The sequence below is a fragment of the Aythya ferina genome, assembly GCF_964211825.1.
Source record: "Aythya ferina genome assembly, chromosome: 5".
Classification (NCBI taxonomy): Eukaryota; Metazoa; Chordata; class Aves; order Anseriformes; family Anatidae; genus Aythya; species Aythya ferina.
Window position 1 is genome coordinate 32,130,108 of NC_140301.1, and position 13,057 is coordinate 32,143,164.

Genomic DNA, 13,057 nt, shown 5'->3' on the forward strand with positions numbered 1-13,057 from the left:
CAGTCCTCTAACCCGTTTTCCACGTCTTCCATGTGAACACCACACAGGGCCGGCCTGCAGGAGCAAGAAGGCAGGATGTTGTCAAGACCAAAGCCTGGCGAGTCCGAGGCAGACCTGATACACTTCCAAAACCAGTTCCTGGCAGCCAGAGCTTCACCTGCAGTGAAGATTGTGAAGAAAGCAGACAAGAGAAAGGGAGAGGAAGGGAGCACAGATGCTGAGAGACCCCCGCTGCAGGACAGCAAGGATGTGGTGATGCTGGATGGTAATTTCCCTTGTGGGGCTCCCTGAATTGCTTGGCTTCTCTCTGGCTTTCAGTTCTTCCCTTTGAACTTGCTGTTGTTTTCCTGCATGTATCCCCATTGTAGTATTTGTTCTTGGCCTTGTTTGAAAATGCACTTGTCCAACATTACTATGTGCAGTAGAAACACCTTTCCAACACACTGTCTTCATCCACATTTATCAGCTGTCTGTGGTACCTTGCCAATCACAGAAAATACCTCTTGCAATGAGATGTGTATTCATTGGACTCTGGGTGCTTACTTTGCCATCTATCCAGGCCCTCTTCTCACTGTCTCTGAGATTTAGCTCTGCTAGCAGTTCCAAACTTCAGCCGGCAGATCTCTTTTGATAAACTTTCTTCTTGTGGTTTTGTTTTCCTCCACCAGTAGTAACACTTCTCATGCACTTATAGTCTCAGAAGCTCAAGGTGCTTTCTTAAAAGCAACAATTTAAATCTTTCAGAGCTTGCTTCTAGGTAAGAAATGCGATCCCAGTTTTGAGTGAAAAGAAGGCCTTGACTGGCTAGCTTGTGATCATACTAATCACTCACTGTTGGAGCTGGAAGTGGAACTGTGCTTTTCTGTGCCTGAACACAACCTGCAAGGACACCAGTTGTTTCTGTACAGCCTTCTTTCTTCCCTTAAGATTTGCAGTCAGGCCTCATTACCCTTTTCTGCTTATGCACCTCTTTGAAAAAACTTTGATGCCAATACATAAATAATAAAATTCTTAAGCATGTTGCTCTCCATTATCCAGTGCAAGTCAGAGACGGAGGGTTCTTAATTGTCTTACTGCTTCCTCATCTGGTTTGTTTCTCATCATAGCAATAATGGGTGCTATTAGGGAGAGTTTGGTTTGATACCTATTGTGTAGTAGTTATACATGAGTAATCTGTCTGTTTTTTTTATTTCCTCTCCACAGATTTTCCCGATATTCTCCCAGCTCTAACTCCTGGTCCTCCGAAAAAGTCCAAAAGTGCCTCTGTCCACTTTGAGGATGAAGATCCAGAGGAAAGACTTGAGAGTCATGATCGACACATTACAGCAGTCTTCAGCAAAATCATTGTATGTCTAGCCTTCACCTGATAGTCCAGTGGTTTTTGAGTGCTATGAACTGTGCACTGCACAGGGATGAAGGGTTCTGTTGCTGCTTTTTATTTCTGCAGTGTAATGAAGCAGTTGTAGCAGCGTAGACCAATGTCCTGAAGCATCCTGGGGGAAAAAAAACCTCTTTGGGTATATTTTTGCTGTCAGCTAAACATGGGTTTAAATCTGCTGTTCAGTCCAGAGTGCCTACAGATCATGCTGCATGCGTACAGGCTTGTGCTCTAGTGTAGATTTGGGTGAAGTTCTGGATTCTCTGAAGGGGATGTTCTTACTGCTCTGCATTGGCCCAGGTTTCCCTACATCTGAATCTTCGGGTGGTTTGTGGAGCGTGGTAACACAGCCTGTTGGAAGATAGCCTCACCTTGGCTTCAAGTAAGCACAAGGTGTTCTGAGCCTGACAGCTACGTAACAGAAAGCTTGTGAGCTGCAGAGCTGAGAGTTTAGGCCACTCTTAGCTAAACAGCATAAACATGTGGGGCTGTTCTTCTGGTTTCTACAGCACTGGATTTTTTTTTGCTGCAGGAGCGAGACACGAGTGCAGTAGAAGTGACCATGCCAGTGCCTACTGGAGACCCATTTCCCAGGACATTTCACCGTTCTGAGATAAAAAGTGAGGTAAGAGTGGGACCAACTGTTCTCTGCTACCTTCATTAACTATTAAGTCTTCTCCACAACAAAGTGCAGTGCCTGGTGACTGGTAGGGCTCCAAATAAGTGACTTTGCATGCTGGAGATAAGGAGTTGGCTCAGCATCGTTCTGGCATTGCCTTCTTGGTACAGGAGAAAATTCTCCTACCAAACTGCCATCAAACAGGCAGTCCATACCCTGCAATTAAATAACACTGGAATTCTTTCAGTTTAGGAAAAGGCAATCCCCTTCAGCTAACTTTAGAGAGAAGGATCAAATCTGCCCTGTTGTAAGACAGTGTGTTCTGCCTTGCTTTTTTTGAGAAACAGTTTCTGTGAATTTGCCCATCAGGTTTGTGTAAGTCTGTACTTAAGTTGCCCCTGATTCTTCCTGGAATGACATTTGAATGCGGTTGCTCAGATTATCTTTTGCAGCTTCTTAGATTTTGACATAAAATTTGTTCTGAGACTGTAAAGCTGGAAGCCACGGCTGCTATCATCAGAGTAGTTGTTGTAGTAGCAAGAGCTGCTAGCTGAGTAAGTGTCAGATACTGGGAAATGGAATGCGATTGATAGCTATGGTTGCTTTGAAGAGAGGGTTGATTTTGAAGGACAGCTCTCTTGAGAGGAAGTAGTAATTTTTAAACCTACCAGTTCTATTTACCTGATGCAGGAGTACACAGTAGCTACTAAATGTTAAGATTGCCTTTTAAGCTCCTTCTCTGGACTGGGGACATGCAAGAGGTTTTTTTGTTGTTTTGTGTTTTTTTTTTCTTAGTCTTCTTTGGATTTCCCGTGTATCAAAAGCTGTTCAGAGCCTTGCCCTTCCATCGCCTAGGCAGGCAGAACAGTAATTTAGTCAGGATTATTTTAGCACCACTTGCCCACTTCTTACTGTGTAAATCTCTTCACCCTGCTGCTCTCTAATCACCTTATAAGAAGCCTGTTCCAAGCATGTGGTGAGCACAGTACAGCCCCATTTATCCTCAGAAATGCAAAGTATTCAGCTATGCAGGGTTTCCAAGCAGCAGGAAAGCTGGAACTGTTATGTCTGGTGATATTTTAGGTGTACTTGCCTGGTCTGAGTTATAATTAATCATCTTCTCTCCCTAGGTAGAAAAAACATTCAGGTGTTTTGTCTCTCTGTCCTAGCATTAAATTGTATGCTAAAAAACGGAACAGCACACGCACAGAAAAGGGCAGGTGGCTGCCAGCAGCTTCTCCTGTGTCGTGTCCCAAAGTCTGATCCGAGGGTGTCTTTAGGATCAGATTTACATATTTTTTTAGTGCCAGGTGTGCGGGGGAGTCTGAGATGGTGACACATGGCTTCCTTGTTTGCAGGTGAAGGTGGGATCTGGAAGAAAAAGCATCTTTGCACAAAAGATGGCAGCAAGAAGGGCTGCTGAAAAGGAAGCAACAGCTCCCTCTGCTGCTGAGTGCGTGCAAGTAAGATCAGCTCCTCGGGATGCCCTGGATCCTGAGCGATCAACAGAAGAGGCACCTCGCCCTGGCAACAGGGATGGTAAGTGGAAAAGGTTCTGCTTATCCGGTCTACTATATTTATATAGCCTTAAGGTGCACTGGTTTTATGATATTATTATCTTTAAATTAGGGAAACGTTATTGTCCTTAGTTCAGACATTGCAAAGTCACTTGGAATGTCTGTGGCATGGCAAGGATTTGAAATGGTCAGAGACCCAAATTAACGTTCTAAAAATTGGGTCAGCTTTCACACTAATTTTCTTTTCTGTTTTTACACAAGGCCAAATAGTTTTATTTTTCAAGGTTCTTGCCCTCCTTTTCTTATCTGTCTGTCACATGTATAGCATTTATTAGTTCATCAGTAGTTTTTGCAATTTTTGGAGAAGGGTCCATCTTGTGCACCATGATGGTTCAGGACCCCTGAGAAAGGTTCCCATTGCTACTACCTGGAAGTAGAAAGCTCAGTCTTCCATCCCTGGATGCTCTGCCATGAGACTGTGGCTTTGCTTTATAAGGAGTGTTGTGAGGCAGCGCTGATGAGTCAGTGCCACCTCCAGCAGTTATTTGTCTGACAGCAATGTGACAAGGAAAGAGGAAACCAATTCAGGTGGTACCTGCAGCTCCAGGCTTCTGTGTGCGCGTGCACGTGTGTATCTTGAGCAGTCCCCTCTGCACAGGATTACCATATGTCTGGGTTTTTCCCTGACATCCTCTTTTTCACGTTGGAATGGATGCTAGATGTCATGTAAAGGTTCTCACCATTTGGCTAAGGATCCTGTCAAATAATTGGTAAGAAAACCTTCAGCATGCTGTGCGGTGTTTGCACTAATCCACCACCCAGGTCAATTGCTGTTTGCTGTATACCCTGTTACAATTGTGCCAGTGTTCTTCTGTCTGAGAAATACCAAAGGGAAACAGCAGCCCCATGGCTGTGATCCCCTTGAAGCAGGAGAACACTTATAAATGTAGTAACACAACAGAGAGATCAGGAAATGGCTTAGCTTCTATAAGATTGCCGGGGAAGGGTTTCTGTGAGAGGGTTGCTAGAAGCAAGAGGAGAAGCGGAGTAGCTCCATTTCTTATAATAAACATTATGCTCAAGTTCACCTTTTGTTGCTTTGCTTTACAGAAACTAAATTAATTCTCTCTTGTCCCTCCCCAACTCCTAATGAAACAAGGCAGAAGTGGTGTTTTGTTGTCACGTGGGACAAAAACCTGAAAGCCCAAATATTTTGTTTCAAGATAAATTAAACTTTCCTCCTGTTTTAACTTGGCTACCAAGGTTTCTTTAAAAACAAACAAACAAAAAAAACAGGTGTATGTGGATTCTGCTTGGTAATGACAAAATTTAAATGAACTTATAATGCCAGAGACTTAAATCACTAACTGCTTTCTTTGCTGGATCTTTTAGATAAAGCTGATGACTTTTTCACCACTCAGCGGCCTTGTATCATAACGGGAGAGGGTCTTGGAAGCCAAAAGAGTGAGCAGGAAGCTCAGGCTATTCACAAAGAGAACTTGGAGAAGCTGCAGTCCATGTCCCAGGAAGAGATCCTGCAGGAACAGGAAAAGCTTCTGGCTCAGCTGGGTATGTGCTTCCCAGGGTGAATTCCCTCAAGGCATGGAAGTTTACTGAAGTTGTAGGTCTCTCGAAGTCTCAACAAATATGCAGATCAAAGATGGGAGCTCAGGATCACCAGTCATTGCACATGGGGGTAGTTTAACTTCTGTGTCATGTCAGTAGCTTATGAGTAAGAATCAAGTGTGAAGGAGCTTTAAGAGTGCTTATTCTTCAGTGAGAGGGGGCTTACACTAACACCCTCTTCTTTCCCCTTTGCTGTGGGATTGCTGTGTACTTTGTACACCTGATACCCGGTTACATGTACATGTACTGGGGTCCTAAAATGTAATTCTGTGATGCCTATAAAAAAGGTGACAGAATCTTGCTTTTCTAACTTCACTGTTTGTAACAACAGCATGTGTATGAAAAATACCTTGTTCGTACACATTCTTATTGTGACTGATTTGTTGCCTTTGCTCCTTGCACCCACCACTCAGCCTGTCAGGGTATTAGTGAAGCAAACACTTCAGGATTTAAAAAAGGATAGGGTATATGTTAAGTATTTTTCAACAAGTAATTATTTTTTTTTTTAAACCACATATGTATTTATGTACCCTATGGGTTGAAGTTATAAATCTTTCAGTCTTTGAGGCCTGAAGTATACTGGGGGTTATTTTGGTATTCTGAAAATATCTGTGCCCAGGAAATCATGCACAATGAAGCAACTCCTAAACTAAGTTGCCTGCTTGCGAATGAGCTTGGGAACTGGACAGGTACAGACATGTGGATTCAGGAGACTTTGACTGCTGAATATGGAGGAAGAATAATTTGTGGGTGTTTATTGCTGACCAGTTTCAGAATTCACCTCTTAAGCATGAAGTAAATGAGACTGCATGGGGTGGATTGTGAGGATGGGTAGGGTCTTCAAACTCTTACAGTTGTCACTAGTTTGTTTTTACCTATGGATACTGTGTGCAGAAATAGTTTTTTTTTTTTTTTTTTTTTTTCCATATTGTGCACAGATTTATATAATTGGTGACTTTTGATTAATGTTTCTATGAAATAGGGAATATAGCCTCTTCATTGCTGCATACAGTAAAGTGTGGGAAAGTGAGAGCTCTGCCTGCATTCAATAAAAAAATATGGATGCTTTAATGAGATGGGGCTGAATGCCTCTCCCTCACTGAGGGAGGTTTATACTGCCTCATGAGAAGAGCATGCAGCAGTCACAAGTGTGGGATGGATCCCTGCATCCTCTTCAAACTGTTCAAGAGATGAAGCAGTTGTTCCTTTTTTGGGGGGTGACCTCTCTTGCGTACAGAGAACTGAATTGTTTGTCCTTTGTCCTCCAAGGAATAAATAACCAATGGAAGATATATTCTTGTTACTTTACACATGCCTGACATGGTTTATCAAAGTGTCTCTGTGTGTTTTAGGGAGGTAGTGCACAGGCTCTTGCTATTTGTCTCAGGCATAAACATCCCAATACCATCTTCTAGATGGAAAATCATCTTGCAGAGTGAGAAAATGCACTTCATCAAAAACGATGTGGTATATCTGTAGCAGATCTGAAAGTAACATATAAAAGTCTCCTGACGCTTTCTTGTTTGAGAGAGGAATCTTAGCTGTCCTTCAAAACACCCCTGCCTCCCAAGCATTCCTCTTCAAAGCATGAAGAGAACGATCACTTATGTTTTCTGGATGTTATTAGACCATAATTAAGTCTCAGAATGTGGAATCAGTTCAGAATGAACAAGATCTCCTTCTCCTAACTTAATATGTAGACTGTGCACTGCAGTTCTAGTGCAATTCAGTACAGCAGGTAATTCTTTTTGTGGTGTCTGTTCTGTGTACTCTCATAGCATTCAGAACTGAACAATTCACAGACAGGGTAGGCAAACTGTCAGACCTGGCTTCCTCCCATAAATCACAGACCAGAGTTCTCTCTGTAATGAATGGTCTTGTATGGCTGTGCCTTTTTCAGTAGCAGTGAGGGGGAAAGAAACAATTCTGGTTTTGTTTGTAAGTCAGGAGAATAAACAGATTTATTTTTTTTTTTTTGTTGCTGCTTTACCTTGAAAAACATTTATCATCTCTCTCTCTGGTGTCACCTCACCAGAGAGTTGTCCCCAGTTTACATGCTCAGGAGGTCATAAAGCAGTTAAGTGCCTCAATTTGAAAAGAAATGACAGCTGGCACAGAAGAAGGGGATATGTGGAATGGGAATGGAAAGACTAAGATAAATAGCAAGACCTATAGGCGTTATCAAGTATTTTGAGACTTTCTATCACTTCTCTGTCTCTCTCTTTGTCAATACTTGCAGATCCCAGTTTAGTTGCTTTCTTAAAGTCACGACGTGGTGTTAATGTAGGCCAGAAAAACGAATTAAAAAAGGAACAGAACAGACCGGAGGAGTTTGTGGAATCTCTGACTGTGCCTCAGCATGGTGTAGGAGCATCTCTTTCCGTACAGGAGTCAGGTCTGGAAGAATCTGTAAGGAAGGAAGAAAATATGAAAATGGAAATGACAGGTAAGAAACAAAGTACATGTTGTTAATGTTCTAAACGTAAATGTAAAGTCTATATAGAGTTTGCGTCAATCCAGATTGGAGTTCTTTGGCACTTTGTTAATTAGTCAAATCAGAAATTTATCATGATATTTAAGGAGTTTTTTTTTTTCGAGCTAAGGAAAGAGCATCCTTGTCATTTCTAGTTGAGGTCTGTAGATTAGAAGCATGATACACTATGTAATGGAGGTGGTGAGCTATGCAGTGGGAGATCTTGCTTTGTTTTGGGAATTTGCTCTGAGATCTCTGTTCTTACCTTCCTTTGGAAGTAAAACGTGTTTTAAACAGTAAGTGTCATTGCTTTTCTGTTCAGTCACGTAAACAGGGAAACAGAAGAGTATGATAGATTCAGCTGCTGCTTGAATAATTTCTTTTAACTGGGACTAGGTGGGAACAGAAGGTTGTTGGGTAAATTTCTTTAAAAAGAATCACTGATGTGCTCACAGGATAGCATGAAGATGACAATCTAATCTCAGTGAAATTGCTCATACAGCATGCAAATGTCTTATCGTGACACTGCTCCTGGTGGCCTCACTCTTTGGCTTGTATTACAGAGCCCACGAAGTCATTTCCAAGTTTTCCTTTGTGTGCCATAGGTGGAAGGAGGTATTAAGGTGTAGGGAGTTCTGCTCTTTTGGAAGAATTGCACAGAGCTGTTGCCTTTAATGGCAGAACATTTTAATACTCAATTTTGCCATTGGTTCTTTTATCTTGTATATCTTGGTGATGCAAGAGAGTGGTAGTGTGTCAAAAAGAATGAAGATGTGAAAGTTTGCTGATGGAAATCTTTATTTTAGCCCTCAAACTGGCAAGAGACCTAAGTCTGTGTGTGCACTCAGATCAGAACTGGGTCCCCTGAACTTGCCTGCCTGTGAATTTCTGCATGTTGTTCGCATCTCTTATTTCCCTTTCTAAATGACGTAAGGAGTCTTTGATGGGCCACTAGGGGAAAGTTTTACCTCTTGCTTAATTACCTGCTTGTAAGTGTTGGCTTGTCCCTGTGTTCCAGGCAGGTTAAGGAAGCTTGCACTGATGCTGCCTGTGTTACTTCTGCAATTTTTGTGCTTGCATCAGAAGAAAGCTGCTTTATCCCAGGCAGTTAAAGCAGCCCTTATATTCTCATGGCAGACAAAAGAGTTTTCCTCCTTATGTTTCTGCTATTATTGTTGCTTTCCTCACTGCAGGTTTTTTTTTTCTTTAGTCATTTCTTTGTCATGATTTTAGACTCCCATTCTCATAATTCTGAATGCTTTTGTTTGTAGCATGTATGAAAGAGACATCTCTCCTTCATTAGCACGCTTTTTTCCCCATTTTCATGTTGATCTTTGGCTTCTGATGCATTCTTTGTGTCCCAGTGCAACATGTGGACTGATGAAGGAGGTCTCTGAATCACTCTTGGATTTCAGCTTGATGTTTGCAAGAGACAACTGTTTACCATTTCCTTGATGAGGGGGATGAATCTATGAGTGTGTTTACAAGTGCAAGACAAGGGAAGATGATTAGCCTCTTATTGAAGAAAACACCTCACTGAGCAGTCCTTTTGCTGTTTTTCCCCAAGTTTTACTTTTTCACCAATCCATGTTAATCAAAAGAACTGCTCTTAATGCTTTTTTGAGAACAGTTGGGTGCACAAGTAGCACCTGTTTAAGTGACATTCCTTTACTCACCTGGGAACAATCAGAGGAGTGGGTTGTTCAGCTGTAAAGACTGAACAAAATTGTGATGGTGCTCTTGGGAATAGCTCGGTGTTCAGAGCATTGCGTCCTGACAGTATCTTTTGCTTCCCAAGGAAGACTGCAGAGGAAAGAAGAAACAATTTTCTTGGGATATTCAAAATAACAAAGAAAGCACGAGCAGGAACATCGTTATAAAACAAAGGGAAGCCTTTCTAGCACCTGAATTTATGCCTGCAGCCTATCTTGGCTAACAGGAGACATAAAAATGTCATGAACAACCCAGCAGAAATGGTCATCCTGAGTTTCCTCAGGAAGAGGAGGATAATAGAAAAGAACACAATTAATTGCTCAGAACTCAGACTTGCCTCTCTAATAAGACAAAAGGCCACTGTTTCTAATAAACAAGATAGTGAGGCCTTTATCTAGCAACTTGTAATCTTATCAAATCAAAAAACAAATCCTGGCATCAAGACAAAAGAGAAAGCAAACAAGAAAAGGAAGAATTTGTTTGGTAGCCCTTAATTTAATGCAACTCTGAAAAAGTTCAGTACAAATGTTGTATTCAGACTGTCAGCTTGTGTTTCTCCAAAGGATTTTCTCAGTAGCTGAACAATCTGCTGATGCCTTGGAATATATCTGTCTTGTTGACAAGATCATAATGCTAAGGGCTGATGGTAATATGTGTAATCCTATTCATAGAATGATTAGCTAATCATGGAATGATTATCCAATTTAGTGATTAATGGAGGAGAAAACAATTTATTGAATTACAAATGTCAATAGATTTATTTTTTTTTTCTGTTGATTTTATTTCCTCTGATTTTGCACCCACCACCCACAACCATTCCACTTACTTGCATTTCAGATGCTTTTTCCGTCTCTTCAATTAAAATGTGTGCTGAGCCTTTGGCTGAAATTCTGTGGAACAGCTTTCTGGCTGGAGAAGATAACACTGTGCTTGGTTCCTTGCCTGACTCAGTACCACATTGATCATAAGGGTGAAGTTTCATCCTAAAAAATGATAAGTGCCCTTCCTGAAAGTTTATCTGCTAATTGGTGTGAAGTAAAAGGTTGGGTTGGGGCCAGTTATCAGCAGGGAAAGATCTGATGAAAGAAGAGCATCTCAGCTGGACTTACTATTCCTTAATAAAATCACAGAATGGGTTGGGTTGGAACGGACCTTACAGACCTGGTTCCAACCCCCTGCCATGGGCAGGGACACCTCCCACTAGACCAGGTTGCCCAAAGCCCCATCCAGCCTGGCCTTGAGCACCTCCAGGGATGGGGCACCCACAGCTTCTCTGGGCAGCCTGTGCCAGGGCCTCACCACCATCCAAGTAAAAAATTTCTTTCTAACATCTAATCTAGATCTCTCCTCTTCTAGCTTAAAACCATTCCTCCTTCTCTGCAGGGCTGCTCTCGGTGAGTTCTCTCAGTGTGTCCTCTTGGCTGGGATTGCCCTGACCCAGGTGCAGCACCCTGCACTTGGACTCGTTGAACCTCATTAGGTTCATGTGAGCCTGTCTCAAGCCTGTCCAGGTCCCTTTGGATGGCGTCCCTTCCTTCTGTTGTGTCAGCTGCACCACTCAGCTTGGTGGTGTCTGCACACTTGCTGAGGGTGCACTCGATCCCACTGTCTGTATCATACAGAAAATAAACAGCACCAGTCCCAGGACAGACCCCTGAGGGACACCATGTGTCAGCAGCAGCCACCTGAACGTAGAGCTGGTGACAGCTGTGGATGCAGCCATCCACCCAGTTCCCTATCTGAATGGTCCACAGTTCAGATCCATCTCTCTCCAATTCAGAGATTTCCTTGCAACAGAAGACCAGAGCACTAGGATTAATAGCTGCAGTGCAAATTAATTTTGGGCTTGTTTTGCTGCAGTAGGAATGATGATCCTGCTTTTCATGCCCTCAGTCTGCCTGTTTCTGTCCACATGTGATTTCTCTTGAGATAGCAAAGACTTAGTTCATTCTTCTCACAGCAGTATGGGATGGTTTCCTACTAGCAAAGCATTACCTTTGCTGGTTTTTAGATAACTCCCAATTAAATCTCTCCTGTCCCTTCACTTGGGAGATCCTTCCACATGCTGATCTGTCTCTTTCCTAGGGCAATTCTTGTGATGACAAGCATAAATGTCTTGTTTCTCAAATTGTTCTGGTCAAAGCTCCTTAACAAGTTAAATCAGTAGTTTCTTCCTTTAGTGCTTGCACCTCTGAAATTCTTGTTCAACTGCCCAGTTTCCCCACTGAGCTGTTTTTCAGGCAAGCTGTGTAAATTTTCACTTGTTCTGTGTTTTTTTTTTTTTTTTTTTTTCCCTCCCAAGCTGATCTCCTCAAGTCTTTAGAGAGAGACGCAGAATGAAGAGCAGTATTGGAGGTGCTGTGGAAGCATGAGTATTAGCACTGGTGCTCCCGCTGGTGCATCTAGGCTGACTTTGTACTGGCATCTTTAAAACCATGCTTCACAACAGAGCAGTAATTTGCCTGGAGCTACTTGCATTACTACTTCTTTTGAATCATTTCACATCTCCCCTAACACTCCCTTCCTTGAATGATATTCATTTGCTTTCTTCAAAGTAGGACTGATATTATTTTCTGCCCTGGTTCTGATCACTTTGCTTAATTTGTATCCTGACTTCAGTTTTCCACCAAATTAGCAGTCTGTTAATTTCATTACAGTGCTGTTTACTTCCTTTTCTAGCTCTCCTGGAAGATGAAAACAGCTTTAAATCTTTGATATTTATGCATCAGCCAACAGTCAGGTTGAAAATTGTTTTCTTATTTTACATGAATACTATATTTGATGCAGCCAAATCAGGTTTTTAAGCCAAATAGTTTGGCAAAGAGGGAGTAGTATTTTCTTCATCCTTGCTTCAAATGTAAGGCTTCTTTTTTTTTTTTTTTTTTTTTTTTTCCCCCAAAGATGATGATCTGCCTGTGAAGCCAAAGAAGGAATGGATCCACATGGACAATGTGGAATTTGAGAAGCTGGAGTGGATGAAAGATTTGCCTTCACCCCGACAGAAGAAAACTAAAAAGGTTTAAAAGCAGAAACTGATTTTTCATGTTCTTGAGGTGTCTGGTTCATGTTTCTCAGCAATAACAGTTCTGAAGGTTTCATAAACCACTCCTCTGGTTACTTAATCTGAGAGATTTTTGTAAGAATGAGAGGTCACTTAGTCTTTTTCATGAGGTGGGATGATACATGCTCTCTTTAGTCTGCAGTGCTCAAGAGAGCTACAAAGTGAGAGTCTAGCAACTGTCATCTGTGATGAAACAGGTCTGAAATCTAAGAAAAAAAAAAGGAAAGAAAATTGAGTGAACTTTTTTTTTTTTCTAAAAAGAATTTGAGGTCTGATCTGGGGAGTTGGAGGTGTCACTTTCCAGAATTTGATTTAAGAAGTGGAATTTTAAATGGTGAATAGAGTACAAGGCACTAGAAATAATCCTTCTCTCTCCCCCCGCACCCTTCCTTTATATTAGGGAATGCAAGCTCGATTCAGCTTAAAGGGAGACTTGATTCCTGCAGACGCTGATTTGCCTACTCATCTAGGCCTGCATCACCATGGAGAAGAGGCAGAGGTAGGTGTAATGAAGCAGAAAGGAAGGAGCACACCCATTTCCATTTTCTGTGTTTAATTTGTCAGATTCCTTTTGTGTCAATGCTTTTTAGTGACAAAACCCTCAGGAAAGCGTGGATGTATGGTTTCCTTTTGAAACAAGCTCCTGAAGAGAAGTTGGGTGTGCTTGCAT

At 41.9% G+C, this 13,057-nt stretch overlaps 1 protein-coding gene across 3 annotated transcripts in view; it reads left to right on the forward strand.

Annotated features, from left to right (window-relative positions):
• RPAP1 (RNA polymerase II associated protein 1) overlaps positions 1 to 13,057 on the forward strand; it is a 41,728-nt gene that overhangs the window by 4,184 nt on the left and 24,487 nt on the right. For 2 of the 3 annotated variants that reach the window (XM_084520064.1, XM_084520066.1), the window contains exons 2-9: positions 48 to 265; positions 1,204 to 1,346; positions 1,911 to 2,003; positions 3,356 to 3,536; positions 4,907 to 5,083; positions 7,380 to 7,586; positions 12,228 to 12,343; positions 12,788 to 12,886. In XM_084520064.1, the coding sequence (XP_084376190.1) occupies positions 48 to 265; positions 1,204 to 1,346; positions 1,911 to 2,003; positions 3,356 to 3,536; positions 4,907 to 5,083; positions 7,380 to 7,586; positions 12,228 to 12,343; positions 12,788 to 12,886 (1,234 nt within the window). The remainder of the gene's footprint in view (positions 1 to 47; positions 266 to 1,203; positions 1,347 to 1,910; positions 2,004 to 3,355; positions 3,537 to 4,906; positions 5,084 to 7,379; positions 7,587 to 12,227; positions 12,344 to 12,787; positions 12,887 to 13,057) is intronic. The other variant, XM_084520065.1, reaches the window with a different exon arrangement.